At 36.4% G+C, this 26,979-nt stretch overlaps 2 protein-coding genes across 5 annotated transcripts in view; both read left to right on the top strand.

Annotated features, from left to right (window-relative positions):
- BTBD9 (BTB (POZ) domain containing 9) overlaps positions 1–11,665 on the top strand; it is a 30,724-nt gene extending 19,059 nt beyond the window's left edge. For all 4 annotated transcript variants that reach the window (XM_089634159.1, XM_089634161.1, XM_089634158.1 and 1 more), the window contains 2 exons: positions 3,416–3,494; positions 4,071–11,665. In XM_089634159.1, the coding sequence (XP_089490285.1) occupies positions 3,416–3,494; positions 4,071–4,298 (307 nt within the window). In that variant the 3' untranslated portion in view covers positions 4,299–11,665. The remainder of the gene's footprint in view (positions 1–3,415; positions 3,495–4,070) is intronic.
- Positions 11,666–13,858: 2,193 nt separating this feature from the next.
- Positions 13,859–26,979, top strand: part of l(3)80Fj (lethal (3) 80Fj) — a 29,897-nt gene continuing 16,776 nt past the window's right edge. Inside the window, exons 1-14 of the mRNA XM_089634156.1 lie at positions 13,859–13,881; positions 13,958–14,060; positions 14,144–14,339; positions 14,630–14,810; positions 15,123–15,275; positions 17,203–17,455; positions 18,057–18,235; positions 19,970–20,173; positions 20,258–20,419; positions 21,882–22,044; positions 22,926–23,267; positions 25,043–25,236; positions 25,863–26,041; positions 26,262–26,475. Coding sequence (XP_089490282.1) covers positions 13,867–13,881; positions 13,958–14,060; positions 14,144–14,339; positions 14,630–14,810; positions 15,123–15,275; positions 17,203–17,455; positions 18,057–18,235; positions 19,970–20,173; positions 20,258–20,419; positions 21,882–22,044; positions 22,926–23,267; positions 25,043–25,236; positions 25,863–26,041; positions 26,262–26,475 — 2,538 coding nt within the window. The 5' untranslated portion in view covers positions 13,859–13,866. The remainder of the gene's footprint in view (positions 13,882–13,957; positions 14,061–14,143; positions 14,340–14,629; positions 14,811–15,122; positions 15,276–17,202; positions 17,456–18,056; positions 18,236–19,969; positions 20,174–20,257; positions 20,420–21,881; positions 22,045–22,925; positions 23,268–25,042; positions 25,237–25,862; positions 26,042–26,261; positions 26,476–26,979) is intronic.

Raw genomic sequence — 26,979 nt, 5'->3', positions numbered from 1 at the left:
AGATGTCAACTATGTACAAATGTCGAGCGCATTTGGCATGTTTCCCGACTGTGCACCGGTGCCGAAGGAATCAGTGAGCAATTCGGAATTAAGCAAAGCGAATTCGGAGCATTTACAGACTGTTCACAAGATAAGAGAATCTATCAAATGGACCTCCCGTCGTTTTTTATATTTTTTATGTCTAAATCGAGTGCTTTGGTGTTATGCATATTTTTTTAATTATTTTTTTTTATTATTTTTTTTTTATATTAACTCCACACAGGAGGCCCTGAAGAAAATAATTTCCCTCGGGGCCTATGTCATCTTTGGGGATGCTGTGTGTAGGGTCTTTTTGTGCAGAGGAAGGAGTGAACATGGGTCTTGAAGAGTCCCATGTTGTAGGAGGGAGGAAACACAGAGGCCGGCAGTTCGTTCCACAGCCGAGCTGTTGAACTTAAGAACGAATCGTAGAAGCGACCCGTTATCATGTGACAAATGTCAACCGTGTACAAATTTTGGGCGCGCGTTTGACGTATATCCCGACTACGCACCGGTGCCGAAGGGATCAATGACGCTAGTTCCTCAGAGCATCTTCCATTGTAATACCGATAGAACAAGGACAGCATACCTACCTGACGCCTGTGCTCTAAAGATTGCAGTCCGTCTGTTAAGATTGGGGAATCTATCAAACGGACCGCCCGTTTTTGCACAGAGTCAAGGGTTTTTTTCAGGTATTTAGGGGCTCCGGACCAGAGATGGCTGCCAAATTCGACAGTAGGGCGCACTTGCGATTTGTACAGGGTCAGCAGTTGTGTACTATTAAAGTATCTGCGGGCCCTGTACAGTACGCCCAGCTTCTGAGAGGCCAGCCAGAGTAAGGGCTTCGATGGAGCCCCCGTATCTGAGCTGGTCACTTATAGTTACACCAAGCATATCAATGGAAGGCCTGTTCGGAAGATTGCTTCCGTTGAAGGAGACTAGATTATCATTTGGATCCCTTTTAGACGTAATCAGACAGGATTGCGTCTTTGAAACATTAAATTCGACGAGATTATTTTTACCCCAGGTGGAAATACTCTCGAGATAACCGTCCATTCTCTGCTTCAAAGCCCTCCGAGCCGTTGGAGTTTGTGTGCCCTTTGGGGGCTTGTCAAACAAAAAGCTATCATGAACTTGTCATCCGCGTAACAATGAATCGGTGCACATGTCAAAAGGTCATTGATGTGCAACAAAAACAAAGTTGGAGACAGAACCGATCCCTGTGGGACGCCAGCATTTATAGAGTGTGAGGAAGAGGTGAAACCGTCAGCAACCGCCTTAATCGACCTATCCCTTAAAAAGTCAGCAATCCACGTACACAGGGATGCGGGAAGTCCGTAAGAAGGCAATTCGTTGACAAGTCCTCGGTGCCGGACCCGGTCAAAGGCCTTGGATATGTCTAGTGCGACCGTTTGGGTCTCACCGTGACGTTCCAGGCACCGCCCCCAAACATGCGTCACATACGCGAGAAGATTACCGCACGAGCGGTTCCACTGGAATCCGTATTGACGGTCGTTGATAATTTTGTTCTTCTCGAGGTATGTGAGCAGTTTGTCGTTGATCACACGTTCCATCACTTTGGACAGAACTGATGTGATCGCTATGGGGCGGTAGTTGGCCGGGTTGGAGCGGTCACCTTTCTTGGGAATAGGGTGAATGACCGCTTTTTTCCAACCAGAGGGCACAGTGCCACACTTCAGGGACATTTTGAAGAGCTTTGTCAAAACTGGAACTATTTCCGCAGCACACCTCTGCAATACCAGGGCAGGTATTCCATCAGGTCCACTAGCTTTGTTAACATCGAGCCCCCGTATGACGTGGAGTACATCCCGATGCCGGATCCTCAGCTTTTTCATATAGAAGCCGCAGTGAGGAACCGACGGCGGAACAGCACCTCCGTCATCGAGGGTTGAGTTTTCCGCAAACATTTTCCCTAATAGGTTAGCTTTTTCGGTGGCGGTGTTTGCTAGTGAGCCGTCAGGTCTGGTAAGAGGTGGCAAACTGGGTTTGCGAAAATTCCGGCCTATTGAGCCCGCAAGCGACCAGAATGCTCTGCTGCCATGCGGGCAGGCAGCCAGCTTTTTGCTGATCTGCAGGGCGTGTTCGAATTTTGACCTATTAATGATTCGCTTGCATTCCTTTGCCGATTTGTTGTATGCTGATCTGCTTTTGGGCGTTCGAGATGTGTTGTAGGCTCGGTAAGCCGCGTTTTTTCGTCGAACTGCTTCGGAGCATGGTCGACTGAACCACGGCTTTGAACCCACACCAGTTTCTTTAGTAGTCGATTGTATGAAGCCATCCATCGCCGATTTGATGACTTCACCAATCTCCCGGGCACATCTTGAAGGGTCCGAAGTCCGAAAACAAACAGCTGACCACGGAAAAGCGTTGAAATGGGCCCGCATACCGAACCAATCTGCTGACCTATAGTGCCACACTTTTCTCCTCAGCCTCTCATTGGTTGGTCTGAGGCTAACGGGGATTGATGTCGTCACTAGGCAGTGGTCGGATGATCCCAGAGGCGCTGTGACGTCAATCTTATAACCGTGTGGCACAGTAGTTAAGAATAGGTCTAACAGATTGGAGCGGTGAGTCTGGACATCAGGAACCCTTGTAGGCTCCTGAACCAGTTGCTCTAATCCGTAGCAAATGGCAAAGGATTCCGCCTGTCGGCCAGCCGAGTCCGTTGGGCCTGAGAACTTCAACCATGGTTCATTATGAACATTGAAGTCCCCCAGAACAATAAACTCGGCCGAAGGGTAGCGGGGCAAGAGATCATCAATAGTATCGCTCAAATGTTTGAAGAGTTCGGAAGTGTCTGATTCGCTATGGTTCGGTGAGCGGTATAGACATGCGTAGAATCTTGCCGTACTGGCAAGATTGACGCGCACCCACATTACGTCGATTCTGGAGTTTTCCAGACTCAATAGTCGTACACAGTTGATGTCAGCTCGACTATAGAGGCAGACTCCTCCTTTCAGTCGGAACTTGCTTGCAAGGGTAAAGCCCGGGCAGTCCAGATAGGAGGAGTCTGGCGGCTCGGCTATCTGAGTTTCGGATAGGAAAAGAAGGTTGGGACGTTGGGACAAAAGATGGTGATGGACGGAATTTAAATTTGTGTGCAGGCCGCGAATGTTGGCAAAATTTACCAACAGTTTTGGCCCGCACCGGGGACGCCTGCTACTCGCCGCTGTAATGATGTTAAGTTTGTTTTGATGTATATTTATGATTTTAAGTTTTTTTTTAAGGGTATGAGGTGAAAGGAAGGTCTGGAAAGGAAAGGTATGAGGGGTGGGTAGGAATCTGGGATTCAGGCTGTCCAGGAGTGATGAGCGTTTGGTTCAAATTATATGATTCAAATGAATGTATATTAATTTGCCGTATGTTTCTTTTCCAGATCCTGGCAAGTTGTCAAATTTCCTCCACGACCAGTAGTCCTCATCAAAATAGTTGGAACCAATAATTCTGCAAATGAGGTAATGCTGTAACTTGACAGAAGTTACACAGACAATTCTTTTATTTTATTTGGTTTTAGGCTCAACCGGGTTTTTACATGGATTTTAAGAACAGAATATACTATACCTAGTGAGCCATTGAAAATTATGCAAAAAAAAATTTAAAGCTTGATATAACAGTTAACTGTTAAACTGAATGTGAAACAATATTAGTAAAACATGTAACAGTAACATAAAATAATATAGAAACTAGATCAAAACTACATATAAGACAAATCACTAAAACTATATTACCAACACTGCCATAATTTGTAGGATTCAACAAAGTGCTGGTAAAGATTATGCTTAGTTCTATAAATGGAATCAATAAATATATCAATAGTACCCCCAAAATAGTATATGTATTGCAGAAGAATGTACATTTTTTCTTGTGTTCCTAGTTGGCACATGGAATTTAATAGTGGCAACGATGGCAGGACTGTCAATATTAATACAGAGCTCACTCACTATCTCTCTGTCGGGCCTAAAATGCAGAACGACTATTCTTCTATCATTACCTAATATTGCTCTGTCTTCTAACCTTATTTATTTTTGCAGGTATTCCACCTTGTCCACTTTGAGTGCCCTGCGCAGGAGGACTCTCCCACGCTCAGCTTCTCCCCGCACCTGCCCAAGCCCCCGGGCACCCCCCAGAGTGGGGTGGGAGGGGACGGGGAGGCGGGCCCCTCCCCCCCGGCAGCGCTGCCCTCGCCCTCCCCCCCACCTGCGCCCCCCCTACCCCCCACGGAGACGGCCCTCGAGGCAGCAGAACTCAACCCCCAGTGAGAAGAGCTTGACACATGCCTGTCCCTGCTGGCATGGACCCTGTGCACGAGACTGTGATAATGACGAACTCAATTCATTTGTGCCGCAAAGTTACGGATATGCTATACTGCAATAAATACTAAAGCGGAGTTGCTTTCCTTTTGAATCCTTGTGTAAAAAAATTATAAGCCCTTGCCGAAGGAAAACATTGCCTATTCTCTGAATCCTAAATGACAAGAGTCAATATAAATTTCGTAGACTTGTTCTATTTCACCACCATCAATGAAGTTAACCCACGCTTTATTGCTGTATTTGCATTTGTGTGTTGGTAATGACATTATTAAGTCAGATTTTTTTTCTTAATACTGTCTCTAATAGTCAAAAATGATGTAATGCCGCAGAACATGGCTTGGCGTATTTAATTCACTTTTGTGCTCACTCTGACTCTTGAAATGCACTGAATTAATATTTAATGCACTTGATCATGCCGTCTTCAAGGGATATTCTTTCCATCCGTTTGCAAGTTGTGTATACTATAAGATTCAGGCTCTTGTAAATTAGGCTTTTAATTAAACTTACTCCGAAGAGAAATGCATCTATTGTTAATATTAAGTGAATCTAATTTGTTTTATAGATTTATAGGTAATGGCTTCATCTAATGACTTTAAAACAAATTTTTTAAAAGGAAAGGGACTTTTGCTATTTACATGTTGTCGATTTAAATTGTTGTATGTACATCTTCTTTTATTTTACCGTGATATGAAATGATATGACAAATAATTAATAAACTGTGAATTGATTAGCTGATGGCACAAATACTCTAAAAGTATGATGCTGAGCATCAAATCGTATATAATTGTGTTAACCGTGTACAGTGGAAATTTTTCAATATTATTATGTATCTTCTGGTTCCATAAATCAAACATTTATTTTCTTACGTAATTAATCGCTGCCTAGTTAATTATGAGCCACGTCCCACAGGTCGGTAAAGTATCAACAAAAACCAAGTGCGATGTATCGTGAGCCCACTGATACATACATTTGTATTGGGGCCTGCAAGCAGTGCAAACGGGTCGGGCTGTGAGAGCGAGGGATGTGACGTACTTCCCGAATACAGCTAGCGGTACCAGGTATTGAGAGACGAAGTGTGTATTGTTGTCTGTGGCAGCGCCGGCTTGGTATTCTGAATCGCATATAGATGCTCATAGCAGCCTATGGGTTAACATGAAACAAAAAATTCTATTTCCACTCGAGCGATGAAGATTTCCAGGAATTCGGGTTTTGATTAAACCATTCAATTTAATTAATATCATACCTTCAAATATTAATACGGAGATATATGAACAGCTTAAGGCATGAATCCACATTGATTTTACCGTATATTTAGGGTTAATAAATAAATAAAATAATTCGTTAAATTTATAATTCATAAAAATCACCTACCTAAAATTAGGTAGCCATTGCTCGAGTGGTTATGTATCTACACAGGCCTACATCTAATACTGCCACAACTCTTTCAATTTTAAACTGGCTCACCTGGAGGGTTAAACATTTCACTTTTATTATTTTTTCAATGATAAACTGACGTTTATAATACAAGGTTTTTTCTATGTATAGCACAAAGGATAACAAATTATTATAAGCAATAATTAGTCGCCTGAAATATCATATAAGCCGACGTAGCTCAGTGGTCCAGAGCACCTGACCGGACATCAGAAGGTATTTATTTTTAATCGGGAGATATTTTCAATTTATATGGATAGTTCAGGTGACTAATTATTGCTTATAAATAATTTATTATTTCACTTTTAATATTACCTACTAGCTCTACCCCGCCACGCATTGCTTGGCTCAGTCTGTCTGTACAGATATAGAAACAATATCGCATGTTGCTTTTACGTCCAACAGATGGCGCTGTTTTTCAAAATATCATGTTTTACCTGTCACAGGTTTCATCTATATAATAAAGGTATATAAAAACACATGTGTATTCGAAAAATTTACATTTTTATTTATATTATCTGTTACAGAACATACATTAATTTATTTTTTTTCATTATGGCATCAAATACACTTTGCAATTTTTTTAAAATTAAAAGTATCTCTGTCCCCATAGTTCAATATTGAATGGTTTCCACTGTGATTTCATATTTTACTTGTTAAAAGTTAGATGTAAATTTATTTTTTAACGAAAAGCTAGTTTTAAAACTAATATTCTGTTCCTGTTTATTGTTTCCCATGATCAGCATTCTAACCAACACAGGGATACATATCGACTGTTCCGAATTGATTCATGCTAAAACAATGTTTATCAAATTTAATAATGCAAATTTACAGTTAAATGTTTTTTTTTTTTTTTCGTAAAAAATTATTTTGTTGAGTCATCTCCGCATTTTATTCTGGAAGCTTTTGTTCATCAATTTATACATTCTAGAAAACAGCAGAGTTTTTAATTATTATTGTATGTATCATATTCTTTTTAATTTTAAGTAATTGTTTTTTCACCATTGCCATCGTGATTTTGTCTGGACCCTGACGAGTTCAATCACGTGGGATTTGCGGCCCGGCAATTTTGCAAAACAATTTTTTCATTGGCCAGAGAAGAAGACCCATATCTTTTTGACTTCTAATATATAAACAAGACTTCTTATATATAAAAACACTTTGTTATTCTTACCAACTTTTTGATTTTATCTGAATTTGACTAAAAAAAATTGTGTTCAGATTAATGATCAAGGCGATGCACTACGTAGTGTAATATTTTTAATTGAACCGCTATCAATACCAACCCTTACGTAGATGGCGATAAAGTTTAATTTCCCTCTTAACGCTATCCGCCTGTTTTGATTTATGCAAGAAAAAAACATGGCCAAAAAGTGCCTCTTATTTTATTTTGTGGATGTTTAGCCATAAATATTTAATTATTTTTCGATCATTTTATAAATAACTTAATTTTCCACATTATACAGTAAAATCAAAACCGAAAATGGGTTTGTAAGAAAAGTTTGTTTTTAGGAGGTTTTAAACTTTAAAGCAGTTTTTATAGGCCGTATACATTATTTTTTTCTGGGCTTATAAAAAGACTTATCTAAAAAATACTCGATTATTTCAAAGGTCAAGATGTATTTTACTCGCAGTATTTAATTAAAGCATCTGAAACATTTCTAGGCGACCAAATTTTCAAACCAAAAACACATGATTTTGCATTACTACGTATGGCATCGCTTAATTTTTCTTTTGTAACCAATTTATTTTATTATTTTTCTTTGCCGTTTTACTTGTGGGTAAACTGCATACATAATGTATAAGTACACGGTGTCCGGAAAATAGTATTACAAGTGGGAAACTGGTGAATCTGCATCACACAGAGAACCCAAAAAGTAATAAAATTTCAAGCATTTTTCTTTTTTTTTTGGCAACTAAAAGGTTAAAAAAAAAATTGAGCCGGGCTACGCTTAGATGTATTTTAAAAGACAGTAAGGAGCTCAAATCAATAAAATTTAAATCCCAAAATCTACTCCAAATGTGATGTATACATAGATTCAGCGCCTTTGAGGTCATTTTGGCAAAAATGGCGCTATACAAATCTTTCAAATATTGTAATTATTATTATATGAAAATGACGCCACAGAGTAATTTTACAACTATTGAAGAATTATTATTCACCAGTTTCCCGCTTGCACCACTAGTTTCCGGAAACCATGTATAATATACTGGATTATTTTAATTTAAACCATCAGCAATAAAGCAACTATTATGTCCATGTCACAACTGGAGAGGAATAAGTATGTATTTTTTATTTTTGGAATAACTTAATGCGTAAAACCTCTAATTGTAATATTTAATTATTGAAGACAATATTAGGGATTCCTAAGCGAAAATTTGAAACAAAAAGATACGGTCACATCTACGACTTGAACCCAGGACCCTTTCCTTGCCGAGGCACTGCTTTACCAACTGAGCTAATGGGACCCTATCTCCTTCGGTCATATTTAACTGTATCATACTTCGAATAAGAACCACCAACATTGTCTTCATTTTCTCACTGCACATTTTTATTGGCTGCTATCTTTATGTTATTTCACAATTAATTAATTAAAATAATATATAGTATATTTGCGGCACGTTCCAGAGTGGAAGATACTACCAGTATCGCCCTGGTGTAAGACCACCATTCAGAATTGAAACGTTGCTCCAAATGGCTTTAGCCGTGTTTAGTGACTAGATCTGAATAGCCAGGTACTTCCCCACCTTCCTCTTTCCCTTCCCCACTTACCTTCAGCCTCACAACATCCCCCAATTGGGGATGCCATAGTCTCACTGGCTCCAGACGGGAGCAGTTGGGACTCTTGTGAGGTATTCACTATAAAAAAAAAATAAAAAAATGTTTGATCGCAAGATTCAACCCGAACTAAATGCAATCTAAACAGTGTCTTATTTATTTTAATCTATTGACTAGAGCGGTTTCCCGCCAAAGCAAGCGTCCTGGGTTCAAGTCCTAGATGTGACCGTATCTTTTTCTGCTTCAAATTTTTGTTTACGAATCGCTTATATTGTCTTCAATAATCAAATAAGTATGTATGTACCATTAATCATATATTACGTAGTTAAAAATAAATTATTATAGATTAACTTTTAAAATTATCTAAACTAAAAATTTGCATGCATGATATTAAAATTTAAATGTATACGAAAATTGTTAAATGTTGTACCTTGATTTTAATGTTTGCATTGATTTACATCTAGTAAAATAGTATTGGCTTAGCCAAATGCATTTAAAACTGCCATCAACACTTCCAGTACCAAGCAATATTTTTAATCAAGCAATTTCATATAAATGTTAGTGCATAGTAATTAGAAGGTATTTGTTGTAACTTATTTATATCATCTTGACAATATTAGTTATTTTTTTGCTACTACATAATATATATCATACTTAACTAAAAATATATGCTTTTGTCACAATGGTGTAGTAATTCAAATACATAAAGTGGTGTTCACACCAAATAATTTGTTCGCTTTTGGGAACAGCACTTTTGGTCTAATAGAAATCATTGTATCTCCCTTACTATCATGGTGAGAAACATAATTTAGACAGTGTTAGAAAGAGAAAACACCACGCTTTATATTCAAATCTAGAAGATAACTACAAAAGAATTGAAATGTACACCTTTATGAAACCAAAAGTTCCGACCGCAATTTGAGAATATTTTGTGAATATTTTTAATAATTATTTTTATATGAAATGACAAAAAATTGAGGTTATTATACTGAGGAATATGTTCACAATACATTTTTCTAATAAAATTTGCATTTTTTTGTTATCAGTAATTTCAGTTCAGTCTTTAGATGAGAATACGTAAAGTGCCATTTTTTAAATTGTCTGTTTGCATTCAAAATTTTAATAAATCTAAAATTATATGTTTATTTCTAAAAGTACAATTTTAAAGCATATTTGATCACCTTTCAAAAACAGTTTTTAGTTTTGGGATGCGTTCAGAAATATTCCATTTACTTGGATTTTATTGTAAAGCGGAAATACCAACAAATTCTCTGACCATCTGACAGCATCTTAAAGAAATATAATGATGTTTTGCCTTTGGAAGTCAAATTGCGGTAAAACAACTGACAATGCAATTTATTTATAGAAAATCTTTGAAACAGACAATTATTATTGATAACTAACCTACTAAGATTTAAATGACGATAATAAAAATTTGATTGTAGTTCTACAAAATATCACAAATAAATTTTTTTCTTGTTGGGGTGACGTCAAATACACAGTGAACTCACAAATTGCACATTTTTTTGTCATGGTGTTGCCATCTAGTTAAGTTTATATATCTGGTCACTTGAGCAGATAAAATTATTTGTTATTTTTAGCTAGCTTTGCACATGCGAAAAATCATGTGAAAGCTAAAAGCTCTGGTAAACGAGCAACTTTTTATAACAATTATTTGTCAGCAATGTATTTTCATAAAGATTTCCATATTGTTGGTATTGACAAGGTTGTCATGTATTGACTATTTTTGTCCTGTCTTGGCTAGTTCACATGGCTACCGATATTACCTGGCCAAATCTATTTCCTTCTCGCTCTATTATATATGTGTATGTGCATCTCTTTTCGCACACTACCACAACTGTCATAACTTTGAATTTTTTCCAAATTTGTACAAGTTATTGCAGGAGTTGTGAATTTGTCTTTTACATTACGGCAAAATCTACGAGTCATAGCAATACTGACGGCCAACACCTTACCCTGCAAGATTATTGATGGTCAAAACGATATTGATCGGCAATTGGCAATAATAGACAATTTATCTTGCTCGTTTACCAGTATCTGTACAAATATTATGATATTACGCTTATTGCAAGTCATGAACTATATAATTAATTTGTAAATAATATGCAGGTACCTACCTAATTTTAAACTAATGGCCGCTTGAGTTTTTTATTTATGATGGCCGCTGCTGATGCATACAATATACATGTATCTGATTCATATAGAGATGTTTGTTCAGGATTCATCAAATTATTGCTGAATTGGACCTTATTTAGGAGGGGTGAATGGTGATTAAACAAAATATTTAATTAATCTTTGTCAATTTGAAAGAGTGTTAATGTTGTAAATATGTATACCAAATTGGCATTACAACTTTGATAAATTTTAATTGAATAGTATTTTGCTGTGCTGCAGGTAATTAACCACTCGAGCGATGGGGTATTTACAAAATAAATTACGTGAGCAGTGGAGATTTCCGGGAATTCCGTGTTGGATTTATTCAAAAAATCGTACCTCCAAATATTAATATGGAAACGTATAAACTGCTTTGTGTGGTTTAAAGTCAATAAATCGACCTGCATTTCATTGTTTATCCCATATTTTTAAGTTTGATAATTGAGGTTTTTGCAGAATTTTAAAAATAAATTGGAAAAATATCGCCTACCTAAATTTAGGTAGCCATCGCTCAAGGCAAAGAGCGATGAGACCTAAACATGGGTAGCCATCATTCGACTAGTTAATCGTTAAAACAAATTATTTTATGATGTGTATTAGCAAATTAATTATTTTATTAAAAGGCTGAATCATTTTGGCGGTATACCCCAACCATCAAATTGCAGGTAATTTTGTTTATAATATGGGTGCTACATACATTATTTTCTATTTCTTAAGAAAACCATTTATGTTTGATTTTATTAAAATAATTCACATTCCATCACATAACTGTTTTGTAATTATTTTTTTATTGAATAAATGTAAAAGATTGGTTGTCAATGTTACTGAATAAATAACAAATAATACAATATTTTAGAATAAAAGGCTTTTTCTGAATTTTTCCCTCAAATTTTCAACAAAAAATGTTCATTGCTGATTACCATTCAATGTCAATGGATTGCGTTATGCGTTATGGAATAATTAAAAAGAGACAATGCTTGCAATATTTGTAATGAAATTCATGGTGAGAATTAGTATGAACATGACGAGATCGCTGTATTTGCCGCCCTCCTGATCGTTCTGCCCACAATGAACTGCGCTGCAGACTGTTACCTTAGTTTAGCGAACTTTACTTCTTTACCGGTTCTAACAGAAATCAATTTACGTAGATTCCTTAGCGACCCATGGGCCTTAAGCCCGTCGTCTCTCGGGTCGGTAAGCAATCGATATAAACAAATGCTGCGAAGAAAATTAAGTACGCTATAGTAAGGTAACGGTCTGCAGTGCAGTTCAGTGAGGAACTCTTCTACGCAGGGACTCGCAGTATTCGGTTTATGTCGATTCATTACCGACTCATGGGACGACGGGCTTATTCGTAGGAATCTACATTTTGTGACAATATTTTCTTATAGAAGAAGGCAAGCAAACTCCATCCAGAATGTTCTAAAATCGATTTCAAAATTTAATTTACCCACATGAAATCCTCTTTTTTGGAAAAAAATCATTTTTATTTGTCACTCTTTTTAAAGAAAATGTCAAATATTTATAATTATTTTTATTCTTAAATGAACGATTTTACCATTTTTTATTTTTTAAACTAACATGGTATTGATTTACATAGTTTTTAAATAATGTACAGGGTGTTATGGGACGTACTTAAGCCAGTACTTACTGTAGCCAGTGATTCCTGACATTATTTGGAGTAAAAAAAGGTTATTGAAATTTTGGAATCTGGTGACTTTTTCAATTTTTTTTTTAAATCACACCAAAAAAACTTCCACTTATTGTCACTGACCACTCATCCTAAGTAACCGACTGAGTCCACACCCCGGTCCTAATTGTCGAATACCTACTGATTTTGATTCATTGATTTAAATTGAAAAAAAAACATGTCACCGGAGACCAAAATTTCATCTACATTTTTTACTCCAAATAATCTCATGAAGTCAAGTACCCTTAACACTCTGTATATTGTGCTTGTACAATGTTGCAAAAGTATCAAAGTATTCCTCCTGTAAGTAAACGTATTCTTTTTTACCATTAAGAATTATTTTACAGGAAGAACACATAATTTTTTTACTTGATCTAGATTCAGTCTCAAGTCTCTAAACAGGGTGATGAATCATCAAGGATACTATTTTCGGTTGTGTCTGTCCTGCGTAAGTCTAATTCAATTGTAATGAACTCTTGAACTTGGATGTGCTTTGAATTAAAGGTAATTTTTGGATAGGGCCTGACACGCTTATTACGAATATTTTTTAGAAAAAAACTTTATATTCGCCTTAATTACTATAAAAGAACACTTTTTGCATTTCGGGCGGCGGAAAATTATGAATTTAAATTTTCAATTGCGTTAACCAAAATTCACTTCGCGAATCGATGCAGCGGCAATCAGCTGCCATTAGGTACGTCACTGTTATGTTGGTATCCCTGATACATTGATTTGTATCACAAACCATGTTACACAAACCTAGCGTAGCCGGTAAACTAGTTGAAAACTGGGATGTTTTTCTTGCCTTGACGCGAGCAGGCGTTATTAAGGGGCACTTTCCTTTGTATCACAAACCATATTGAAGATAGCAACGGTCGTATTTAGCTCTTGTTTGCATCAGTGATACCAACATAACAGTGCGTTCCTAATGGCGTCGCGTTGTCGCCACATCGATTCGCGAAGTGAATTTTGGTTTTATGCAATTGAAAATCAAAATGCATAATTTTCCGCCGCCCGAAATGCAAAAAGTGTTATTTTATAGTAATTAAGGCGAATATAAAGTTTTTTTCTAAAAATTATTCGTAATAAGCGTGTCAGGCCCTATCCAAAATTTACCGAATTAAATTTAATTTTAACTGTTTTTTCAAAAATTCAGACAAGTAGTGAAGTATAATATTTTTAACACATTTTTTTTTTCCATTTTCAAAATCGGACCTGATTTGTGGAGAATTCAGACTGTCCCGTGAAAAATCATAATATATTTATATATATTTTGCTAAAATGTTTGTATTTTATTATTAAACTTATAGCAAAATATTTATTGCAAAAATTAAAAGTCTATCTTCATCTATGTAAAAATAACTCATTTGGATTTTTTGGTGGTTTTTGATAATTCTCCTCTTTCACCTGATCTGTAAGTTTTTCTATGGTTGTCAGAAAACATGGCAGAAGTTGAGGTAAGTTCTCACGTGCATTTACGAAATATTTCCAATAACTGACGTGATCATTTGTTAAATTGTTTATTTTTTACAGCTAGCCAAGGCTTTTAAAGACCTGCCTGTAAAAATCCAAACATCAAGTTTAAAAGAAAGGCGGCAAGTGATACAGGTTGTGTGCGACGTGTTGTCAAACCCCGGTAAGTTGTCATTTATACAAACTTTCAGTTACCAGTCAAATATCTGACGAGCTTCTTATCAGTACGGCAATATTAATTTGCAGGTATCAATGAACAAATTATAAGAGGACTGTGTCGAGCCATCCAAGGGACTCTCCAACGATATCGAGATGCAACTTCACAATCTTTTGTGCTAAAATTGATTCAGAATTTGGTCAAACAGCACAGAGAATGGATGCTGAAGCACTTTGTTCCTGTGCTCGCGGACATTGCAGAACAGCACAAAAACCTTGTTCCATCGTGAGTGTAAAATTAATAGATTGTACAACTTTCTTTGAAGCTAAACGTCAGCTAGTTTTTTAGGTTAAATAAGTAAAAACATGGCTGCAATTGATTGCCTTGGTGTCTTTTTACAAGATCGTTTCAAAATAAGATTTGTGCAATTTGTAAATTTTGTGTGTTCAAATGTGTAAAAGTTACTAGTTATATGAAGAATTGTTTTGAAATTTTTTTTTTTTTAAATTAAACTGATAAATAATATGACATTTACATAGTTTATAGTATTTATCTAAATTGCGATCATTTTATAGATCAAGCACCGGCCAAAGTAGTTTGTACGCTCTGAGATGGTCCTGTGTGTTGATTGAAAATGGCCTACTGAAAAACTTGGATCATGCGAGCCTTCCCTCCCTGGTGGCCTCTCAGGCTCTGCTCCTCACGGCCGTTAATGCCCACGGTAAAACCAAAAGGAACCATAAGGGATACTATGCGGTAAGTCAGTCATCTTTTAAATAATGAAGTATATAGTAGTAATAATATTTGATTATTTTTTAAATCATCATTTACTGCTGTTATCTTTGGTATTATGAATCGGAGTAGGTACCTAGATAAAGTAATGTTGATGTTAGCACTGAAGTGTTTTTTGTTTTGAAATAAATTTATCTATGAAAAATCGCTTTCGTTTTTCAGTGTGTTTTAATTTTCCTTGAACGGATATACACTACGTTATAGGATGAATGTTTTTTTTTAATAACAATTATTGTTATTTGACTTGCTTAAAGAAGAGGTTTTTCTTATTTACAGCTCCACTATATGTGGCAAAAGCTCGGCAATGACAGTGAAAAAATATGGATGAAAACAATAGTGGCGTCAGAGGGCCCTCAAGTTTGCATCATGGCTGCTGCTGTGTATCGGTACAATGTAGAACTAAAGAGACCACCAAACAATGAGTTCAAGGTAAATAAAATCATAACATTTTACCTATTTATTATTAATTTATCAATTTCCAGGGTCAGCCCCGAGCCAAACGGTGCCTGACACGATACGATTTTGAACCCCCTTTTCAAAACCAGTAGATGCCTAAGTTGGTGATCACTGTAATCAATAATATTTGTATTTTTGTGCAGTGTCATTTTTATGAAAAATAACCTGGTGATGTGTTAGGACTGTTAACACACTTTGATCGGGTTATTTTTTCGCCGGCTGACCGCTGAAAACGGGCGAAAATAAAGGTCCCGCGCGAATTTGTTTAATTTGTTTTAAATCGCTATATCTTCGTAAATAATGGAAATATTTCAATAAAATTTTCTACATACTAACTCAGCATACCCAAGCTATATAATTTGTAGCTGAAAACCAAGTATTATTTCTAATGCAACATAATAAATCGAAAACAAAGTCATTGTTGAGTCATTAGTGTTCAATTTTTTAAGTATAAACTAGGTTTCAATTTTATAAAATTACAAATTATTATATTTTCACCAAGCCCAAATCATTATAAAAACAAAAACAATTGCCACTTCTCAAGTATCGTCAGAGTAACACATTATTACTCATTGAAATACCACGTGTGCAATTGCCTCTCGCACGATACAGCGGACCAAAACCATCGGAACGTGCTAATAATATTGGTTATTTTTTCAAATGAAATTTAGAATAATCACTTAGCGTAGAATGCTTCTCGTATTGCTCACATAATATTGTTTATTTTTTTCACCATACACTATTAGGTTTAAGTTTTTAATCACCTTTATATAATCAGTTACAGTTTACGTCTAAAAATTGTTCATCTAATATTTCCTTGTTCTTCCTCCATATCACTTTCTTCAGAATCACTGAACTGTAATGGCATCACTGACATTCTTTTCCTACAAGGAATTTCTTCACTTCCACTAGATTCTTCTCTTTCACTATGGAATTCAGGCAAATAATTACTAGAACAGGCAGATAAATTATCTGCGACGATTTCGTTATCACTTTCGTTATCACTTATCCATTTTGAAAGGTTTGAAAAAGCAAATATAAATATTATCTCCTCGGAACACAACCGTAGGACAATTTGCTTTTTAAAAACTGGCACGCACTTGTAAATATTTATTATAGTCCGCCTAACTGTGTTTGCCGATACCTGCTGTTTTTAAATGCTCGACACTCTCCTCTCGCTCGCACCTAGAAGTTGAGTGGGTGCGGAACAGAGATAGAAAGATTTGTTTCGGGTTTCATGGTCATAAAAACCCTGGTTCCAGGAATTGAATTATTAGAATAACAGAATATGTTATCTAAATTACTTATTTCGTTTATCTTCAAACGCAATACCCATCAAGTGTCAGGTGTTCAATAATAATAGCCATTTTAGTTGAAATATCGATGTACACAAAAGACTCCAAGATAAATACAAAAAAAAGACTTACATTGCAATTTGATAATTATGTACATATAGTTGGGACCTTTATAAAGAGATTGGTATATAATGTTCATATAAAAACATCAGATAATTTCTTCTTTTCTGCCATTGAAATGAGGCAGGCGCAGAAGGTAGAACTACCCTTCCCGACGTTAAGCATCAATCGACCGAACGGGTAGAACTACTCTTCCCGATTAAAGTGTGTTAAGTAAAAGATATTTTCAGTATCTAAGTATTTAAATTGCATTGAAGCATTGTTTGAAATGGTTTTTGATGTGTTTAGTGACCCGATTAGTCAGGTACTTCCCAAACCATCCTTTCTTCATTTCCCTCCCCACTTTCTTCTGCCTTACAACATTCCCCAAAAATGGGGATTCCCCAGTTTCAATATCTTGATGCAGTTTTGAGATACTTAGCAGTACCACATGAAAAATCTTTCACTTTGTTTTTATGTTAATGAATTTTTTTCATTCTTTTTAGGATAAAATCATAGAGAACTTTATAAAGAGCCTAATTAGCGTGAAAACTAGACCAAACCCAATGCTGATTGAAGGCTGCCGTGATTTCCTCGTGGAAGTGACCAGCGATGACTTCAAGAATACCATTCTTCCGGCTCTGCAGAAGTCCATGCTCCGAAATCCTGAAATCATCATTGAGGGTATCGGCTATGTCATAATGAATATGGAATGCGATCTTAATCCATTTGCTGTAGACATCACTAAAAATCTAATAGGTACGTTATTTCTATTTTATTTTTTTAAGGCTATCTATCATTTAATTGGTCAGCATAATATTGAGGTTTTGATCAGCTCAAAAATATTTTCTGCTGGCATATATAGTCAGTTGAGCAACTACTTGTAGTCAGCAAGAAGAACAAGATTAATCAGCAAATAATGTCAACCCCTAGGCACATATTGAACCTGATACTTTTTCACTGCCATCAAAAACATTATGATATAAATGAAAAAAAAATGCTTTGTTTTAAACCACTTTATTTGAATTATATAGGTCGACCAGTTTCGGTTGCACTCAACCATCTTCAGGGCAATGGAAATATAAACTTTATATTTCCATTGTCCTGAAGTTTATATTTCCATTGTCCCGAAGAAGGTTGAGTGCAACCGAAACCGGTCGACATATATCTCAAATAAAGTGGTTTAAAACAAATTCCATTTATATAATGTCAAACCACAAAGTGTTTGCTTTCTTCGATAACATTATGATGTACAAATGATTTAATAGATGTTTTATCTTGCTAACTCAATATTTTAATCATGAACCATTTTGATTACTTTTCTTTTTAAAATATGCGTAAATATTTTTTTGTTCTTCAGGAAATTTGCACTCAAAGGAAGAAGTAGTACGATCAGAGGCTTCTAAAACTTGCAATGTGTTGGCTGCAAAACTGTCAGAAGCCGAGCCTATCGCTGCCATCGTGAAGCAAATATTTGACGCATTCAATGGAGCTAACGGAAAACTCACATTGGTTGAACACAAATCTGGGGTCTTACTGGTAACAATACATACTTATCATTTAACCGCTCAAGCGTTTTAGGGACTTATATGACCGAGCGTCCATATTTTATGAAAGTATATTTATCTTTTTTTCTATCGTGCGGAAATATGTAATTTTTTTGACGTTAGAAAGAGAAATAATAATTGTTCTCAGTTTGGCTCTAATATTTTCATGTACTGGATGCCATGAATAAAATCCCAAAAATAGTCATTCAATTTTTGCGCCGCTAACATAACATTCGGTTTAACTTCAAAATTCAGTATTTATTTTTTGATGTATGAATGCGATAAAAAGTTAAGTTGCAGTTTTCTTAAAAATTTCCTCAACAAAATGTAATGTGTTATAGTGATTTATTTTTGGGGTATTATGCCATGTTGCGCTACCTCCTTCTTTAGCCAAGCATTGCAGTGTCCATCATCAGGGCAGATGTGTAATTTTAATAAAATTATTAAATTAAATTGTTGTAATAAAAAGAAGTAGGTAGCAACACGGCATAATACCCCAAAAACAAATCACTATAATACTTTTGGCCGTGAAAATCTCAAATCATACCAAAGGGTAATGTGTAACACAAAATATCGAGTTCTGTCAGTTTTTTCTACGTTTGGAGTAAAAATGAAGTAAACTCGTTTTTGACAATATTTTTCATGTTTAATATGTATTAAACTTGCATTATTTAGAATTAGTAATGTTTATTTAAAATATTTTCACTTTAATAATAATAATTTTATCTAAACTGTATTTGTTTTTAGGGAAAATTAAAAAAAATAAGTTATATACAACACATTTGAAATACATCTGAAACATTGCAAACTGGGCAAAAATATTGAAAGACCTGAAAGATTAGGTTAGGTTATAATCACAACTTTAAATGAGACTTGCAAATAAACAAAATTTGTAAAAGGCTGAGGGCGATAGTGGGTAAACTGTACAAATTGAAATGTTTCGTTCCTGTGAATATTTTAAAAATAATTTACTTATCACTTGCAGAATCTACTTTACGATATGGAATAACCACATGGGGACACTCTTGCAAAACTAACTTAAATTACCTACAATTAGTACAAAATTCTATGATTAAATTACTAGTTCCAAAACAGATATTTTCACAGAGGCGAAACATATCATTATTGTATCGGAACTTGACTGTCTTACCGGTACAGGCCTTATTATGGCACAAAATATTGATTCAGCATATATCTTACTCTGAACATAACAGGAAAGTCGAACATGAACATAATACTAGTTTCACAAAAAATGAATGAATGCTTGTACCAAAACATAACAATAAATACGGACAGCGAACCCTGGAATACAACGTGCCCAAAATATTCAACATGTTACCAAGCAATATAAAAAAATGCGAATTACCTCAGAGATTCAGATATATGCTGAAAACATGACTACTAAGCAGAGATACTCTGTATTAGTAATACTTTTGATTATGCCAGTGGTTGGTGATAAATATGATGTATAAGTTGTATTGTAATAAGTAATAATATTATGAAAATATGTTATATTGTAATTGAACATGAACATCCTGTTGACAAACTGCTTAATTGCGGTTTAATGGGATTGTACTTTGAAGAACAATAAATAAAAAAGTTCAAAGATTTGCCTAAAACCTACTTAACCATATTACTGGCTCCAGTTTCAGCCACCGTGCAGTACCACTCATTCTTCCCCCCGCGCAAAACAATAATAACATTTTAATTTGTTGTTTATTTTTAGGGAGCTGGCCTCTTCAGTTGCAATGCTGTTGAGACTGGTGACAAATACATGAAGCTGTACGCAGAAGTATCCAAACATTTCTTCAAAGCCCTGGAAACAGAGAGCCATGAAAAGACCTTGTGTTATTGCTTGGAAATGCTAACCTTATGGAGTTACAACAAAATCACCGGAGAACTGCCGGAATATGTTCTGGATGCATTCAAGGTACAAATTATTCTTTATGATTATTTCATTTTTACTTCTGTACACAATCTTGCTAATATTTTGTACATTTCTTGTCATTTTCAGAAAGGCCTAAACCTCAAATCCTCAACTCAACTGGTAAAGATTAGCTACCTTCAATGGCTGGGCCAGTGCCTGAACAAGACCACTGTTTCGGCAAAGAATAAGGAAGCTATCATTCCAATACTTGTGAAATCTGTTGAAAAAGCTATTCAACAACCACTCCAGGTAAGATTTCATCAAATTATAAATTACATGTCTTTAAATTTTTTTAATTTTGCTGCTGTAAATGATTAGATTTGAACATAAATGACTTTACGTAGGGTTTGTCGATATGTATTTAACCTTTTGAACGCGTTAATTTGCTCTGTTTTATCTATACCCGTACGCGGTACATATTTTCAAATACCTATGCACGCTATTAAATGTCAAATTATAGCATTCTGGCATGATTTATTGGACTATATAGACAGAACAGATTATTCTCCACAATATGAAAACAAATCCTCGTCTGTCAACACTCTTAGATGTTTATAAAAACAATCATAAAATTTCATACGAAGACGTACCGTATCTTTTGAATGTGGTCCTGCCATTCACTCGGCGTGTATGTACTTAGGCCACTGCGTTGATAGATACAAGTGGGACACCATGATCACTTATCATTTTTAGTTATGAAAACTTTTTCTAAAACTGAACACTTAAATTTTATGTCACATAATATAATAACAAAATTGGACTAACGCCATCCGTTATCGTTTCGCCATCATTTTTAGTTATGAAAAGTTGTGAATGACATACTAGTACTAACGCCATCCGTTGACAAAAATGTAAACTAAAAGGCGCGAAGAGGCGCACTTGATTATCGATCTTTTTTTATGAAATACAATTTTATTTTTGAGAAATTCTTGTAGATGTCAGCATCGTGATAGTTCTACGAATGTCCAAGTGAGCAAGAAATACATTTATGATGAAAGAGCGCTGGAATATCGGCATTCAAAGTTTCCGTATCAACTGTTGATACAGCCGCGTGTGAGTATAGACTTTTTGCCGTAACAACAGTTGATACGGCCGCGTGCAAAGAGTTAAAGAATCTAACTGACCTCAACTCAAATATTCACTAACAATTGAGGAGCTAGATGCAATAACAACTTATGATGCAAATTGTAATTTTTAGTAAAACACATTCAAATTTTCTTGAAATTCTTAGTATTCACTTGTAAAGTGCCCTGTAAACAATCAAAATAATTTGCCAAATTTTACGTGTTTGTCAAAATATTCAGTAGTCTGCGGCTTAGTTTAACCTGTTTATCAAATTTGGTTCCTGTAGCGCAAACGTCAAACAAAGCCGCAGACTCAAACATTTTGACAAACACATATAATTTTTTCAAATTATTTGATCGTTTTAACTTGTGTTCAAACTTTTGCGTGTAGCTTTGTCTGTGTAAAACTTAAGGAAGTAATATTTACACAGCAAATAAAGAAGGGATTGGAGATACCAAAAAGCGATGGGAGCAAAAACAGTTTGTGTGCTTTTAAATTGTTATTGCATTCAGCTCCTTAATTGAGGTATTATATATAATAATACCCTCTTTAACTAAGGAATGATTCTGAATTGGTGTTTTTTTGCAGGAGTCACTTTGTTTTGTTTGCTTTTGAATATTTTGACAACTGCTTGTTTATGCTATAGAACGCCATTGTAAGCGAAGGGGCTTGTGCCGCTTACATATTGCTAAAGCTCGACGATGACAGAGAACTGCCGTCCAAACACACGGCCGTGTGGAACGCCATCACCTCTAAGGACAAGCAAGTCTTCTTGCAGGACAAGTTCCTGGCCACCTCCACCGATGATGGTAATTATTTAGTTCATGTGATTCAGGATTGCAACGCTGCTATAAGTGCCACTGCCATAGACGTTCAAATTGACAGACCAGCCAATCAGGGAAAGGGGAACAAACCAAGATGGCTGTAAATACCAGCTTTTTAAACTAAACCTCCTCATACTCGGAGCCAGTGGAGGCTCGTGACTTTTGGGTGTAATAGAGTGCTAATATTACAAAAAATGGCATTATAGATGTTGTAGCTGAATACGATTTTTTATTTCTTTCGAAAATTCGATTTTTTGTATGAAGATTTTCAGGAAACTGAAATTTCCTGAAAATCTTCAAACAAAAAATCGAATTTTAGAAAAAAAAATCGTTTTCACCTACAACAACAACAATAAGGCAATTTTTTGTCATATTAGCACTCTATTACACCCAAAAGTCATGAGCCGCCACTGCACATGTGTTTTAAATCCAAAAAATTCAGTCCCCCCCTGTTGTACTGGTCACACCGGGACAGGAGTACTCCTGTCTGGATAGTACATTAATATTGTATTGTGTCGATCTGGGTCCTGTAGCAATAATTCTGGTACCATTTGGTTAAAAGTAAAGTTTTTAATTTTTTTTTTTAATTTAACTTAAAATTACTCATACTCTAAGCTCATGCACCAGAGCTCATAAACACATTCTGGCGGAGTAAAAAGGTGCTATCAAGCACGGCTACCATCTTGTCAAGATTGACCAGACCCGGAATGTAAAGACATGAAATATAAAGCGGTCGAGTTGCTCAGTCAATAATAAGTGTAAATATTTTTTTGGTTGTTACAGTACCAGTTCCTTTCCGTGATGATTTTTACTAACTAGCAAGCTCTTGACTTTCTGATAACTTATTTTACAAAAATTATTTCCAGTCCTCACTTCCATCGTATACATCTGTATCGAGGTTCTACGCAACTACCCAGGCGACGTGGACCCAAAGACCTCCATTGTGACACGCGCCTTAGTGTCGTGTGTGCTGTCCCCCTCCAAGGCGGTGCGCTCTGCGGCGCTGGAGGGCATGCGGCGCACGCTTCTCTGTCGCCACGAGGCCGCCCCGCTCGCCCGGGCCCTCGTGCTGCAGGTGGCTATCAACCTGGAGGGCGGCAAGCAGCAGCAGCAGACCAACGGCACGGAGAACGGAGTGGAGGGGTGTCAATCCGACGTGTTGGGAAAGGCCATCATCGAAGCCATCACCACTATCTGCTCTTATAAAGGTACTTCATTCATTTTTATATATTTATACAACTCCAGATAATGCATGCTTTAAAAATATATAAACCTTTATTCTCGGTGCTTAAAAAATATTACAGCTTGGCACACCTTACTTTTCAAGCAGCCACAAGACTAACAAACTAATACATATTTTTGAAGTAAATATGTAGATTTTTGTACCCACAAAATAAATGATTTATCAATATTTTTCGATATGTGATAACTATTTATGAAGTTCTTTAGACAAGTGTGCAATGTTGTAAGCCTCTAAGTGTAGGTAGGTTTTAAAGTGGAAGCTCCCTAGTTATATTGTGTTTGAATCACTTATTTTCTTCTCATTTACTGACTATACCACAACTAGCTGCACAACTACAGGGTTTTCCAATAAGAGGTGTTTTTTTTTTTTTTTTTTTTTTTAAAAGAAAGACAAACATTCCCAGGTTACGAATAACCTGACAATATTTGAAAATCTCCTACTACCACCACAGAAAGCGGAAAATGTTGCTTGTGTTGTGATGGAGGACTTAGCCAGCCGAGGAATTGAACACGCTACGCCTGGGTGGGACCCAAGCGCGATGTCAACTCGGCCACCGACCGGTCATTATTTATTTATTATTTTATTATGTCATACCGGTGTTATTTTGAATAGCCCGCTATTTCGGTAGATGTTACTTTTGAAGCTGTCATTTTTTGACATTTAACAAGTAGAAACTACGCCATTAATAAAAATGGACCGATACACGCTTCAACAACGCATTGAAATTATTAAAATTCACTTGAGTGAATCAAATGCAAATCATCTTGAGGGATGAGGCCCATTTCCACCTCGGTGGCTTCGTCAACAAGCAAAATTGTCGCAACTGGGGCTCGGAAAACCCAAGAGTTATTGTTGAAAAGCCTCTCTATCCTCAATGTGTGACTGTTTGGTGCGGTTTATGGTCCGGCGGAGTCATTGGACCTTGCTTTTTCGAAAATGAGGCTGGAGCAACAGTTACGGTGAATGGATTGCGCTATCGAGAGATGATTAATGATGTTTTATGGCCGGAATTGGATGCTATTGATCTGGACAACGTTTACTTTCAACAAGACGGCGCTAAGTGCCACACAAGCAACGAAACCATTGATTTTTTACGATTGAATATCAAAATAACACCTCTTATTGGAAAACCCTGTACTTAGAAAGCTAATATAGACAGTGACCTTCCTCTTATTTTAGTGGTCAAATGTGTAAAATTTCATCTATCTCAGAACAAAACTGTAGATTTGTATAAAAATCAAATCCAAACCCGCCAGGTCTCTGCCCTCTTCTCTTCTTTGAACAAATCCAAACCCGCCAGGTCTCTGCCCTCTTCTCTTCTTTGAACAAATCCAAACCCGCCAGGTCTCTGCCCTCTTCTCTTCTTTGAATAAATAAATAATGTTGTCAACAAAGATACATATTTCAAGTGAAACTCTCTTCTAAGATTTTCCAAGTAACCGAACAAAATAAACTTCTTGAGTGGAATAAATTAGGATTTTTTTTTATTTTTATGTTTGAAGTTACCAAAAAACAAAAACTTTTTACGTGGGAACTCGTTTAGTGGGTATCACTGTACAATTTATTTATTTTTACCTCGAAGGATTTGTTGTGGAGTCAGTGGACATTATCAACGGGACTGGGCTGCTAACGAGAGAATAAAGATGAAAATTGGGCACACAGATTGCTCACGGGAGCTATGTAATTTACTGACTCTTTCAAAAATCATATTAAATCATGTTTTCTTTTTAATTTGATTAGAGTACACCCTGGAAGATAGACAGCTTCTTGCCGTGGACGCCGTGCAGGCGTGCCACCACCCGCTGGCCGTCACCGTCAACCGCACCATCTGGCTCAAGATGGTCAAATACTTGGACCTTCAACCCAAGCAGCTCATCAGCCAGTTCTCCAACAACATCAAGAACAGCTACATCGCTGGTTTCCGTTGCAACAATGTTAGTATAATGCCTCTTATTGAGGTCAACAATTCTTAATCATTTATGTATCTCCTTATGACTGTTGAATTTTTTCTAGTTTAACTGACACAAGCTAATAAATGACTAATTGAATTATTATTTATGTGGGCGCTCTAACAGCCCAAATGTATTGTAAATATCAGAATGTTTGAGTTAATTTGATTGTGTAAATCGTTGTCAATTTTATGAAAGGACGAAGATCCTTCCTTGTAATCCAGCCTCAGGACTCCGCAGACGCACTTCGTTCACTTGTGGAGAGTTATGGGTTGCCACGCATTTACGACGCTATCTGGTAATGCAAAATGAGATTTTTCTTAGATTGACACGGACCAAGCATTTTCGAGAGTGACTATAATTTTTATTTTTTTTAATAATTTTTTTACCAAAGTCGAAAAGAATGGGAACCTTACTGGGGTACCCTGTTCTGAGAATACGAATGAAATAATTGGCAAAAGCCAAAACAAACTATATTGTCTTCTTCTTCTTTCTTGAATATTAGGCGGCTCTTCAGGAAAAGGAGAGGACGATATTGAGGGAGGAAGGAGATGGGAAACAATAATTCTATTTAAGCTGTATCAACAAAAATTTATTTTATTCATTTTCAGAGTTACAACAATGTAATCTCAACACTGGTGCAGCAGAACCCAGAGGTGATCCTTCCCAGCCTCATGACCTACATAACTGACACCCTCGAGGATCCCGAACTCCTCAAAATCACCAGGGATGAATACTTCACATACCTCACACCTGAGGGAGAGTTGTATGATAAGAGTGTCATTCCAGGGTAAGTAAATATTGTTGTTAATACATTTCAGTAATGTCGCGTTTAACTGTCACCGATCCCAATCTTGCCCATTGGGGTTTATTTTTTGTTTGAAAATTTATGACATAAAAAATATGTTAACTAAGTCTCTGAAAACAACATCTTGTAATAAAATGACATACTGAGATCTTGTTTCCACCAAGTCAGGTTTTGTAATTCACTGTTTCACTTGCTTGAACAGTGGCGATGACAATGCGGAGATGAACATGAAACGCGAGAGCAAGGCCTACTCCTTCAAGGACCAGCAGGAAGAGCTAATCCTACGCAGGGAGCTGGAGGACAGGAAGAAGAAGGAAGGCAAGAATAAGGCACCCAAGGAACTCACTGCCAAACAAAAGGAGGCCATCAAGCTTCAGACCAACAAGGAAAATCTTATCAGGCAGAAACTTACTCTGGTAATAAAGTGATTTATTTTTGAGGTATTATAACGTGTTGCGCTTCCTCCTTCTTTAGCCAACGTTTCGGACAGCATTACAGTGTCCATCATCAGGACAAATGAGATATATTCTGGTAATATTATTTTCTCGTGAAACATTTTGATGCGTGTTGAAAGTAGAACTTTTTTATGCAACACCTTTCAAGAGCGGTCTGCACAGTGTAAAGATAGGGAAACTATATCGTCACCCAGTTTTACAGCATTGTGAGGCAGCCCTTAAGGTTGGTACCCGGATTATATGAAGGAGGAAAAACATATGCCGGTAGCTCGTTCCACGTACGAGCCGACTTACTCAGAAACAAGAAACAACCCGTTCTCATGAAGCCAACATCAACTGTGAATGGGTGTTCCGCTTGTGTGACTCAAGTTTCCTGTGTGTGCACCTGTGCACAGGGGATCAATGCTGCTAGTTCCTTAGAGAAGGCTCCATTGAAATGCCTGTAGAACAGACTCGTCGTGCCTA

The sequence above is a fragment of the Hesperophylax consimilis genome, chromosome 8, assembly GCF_061612785.1.
Source record: "Hesperophylax consimilis isolate HC1 chromosome 8, BYU_Hcon_1.0, whole genome shotgun sequence".
NCBI lineage: Eukaryota > Metazoa > Arthropoda > Insecta > Trichoptera > Limnephilidae > Hesperophylax > Hesperophylax consimilis.
This window is presented reverse-complemented; position numbering and strand designations above follow the sequence as displayed.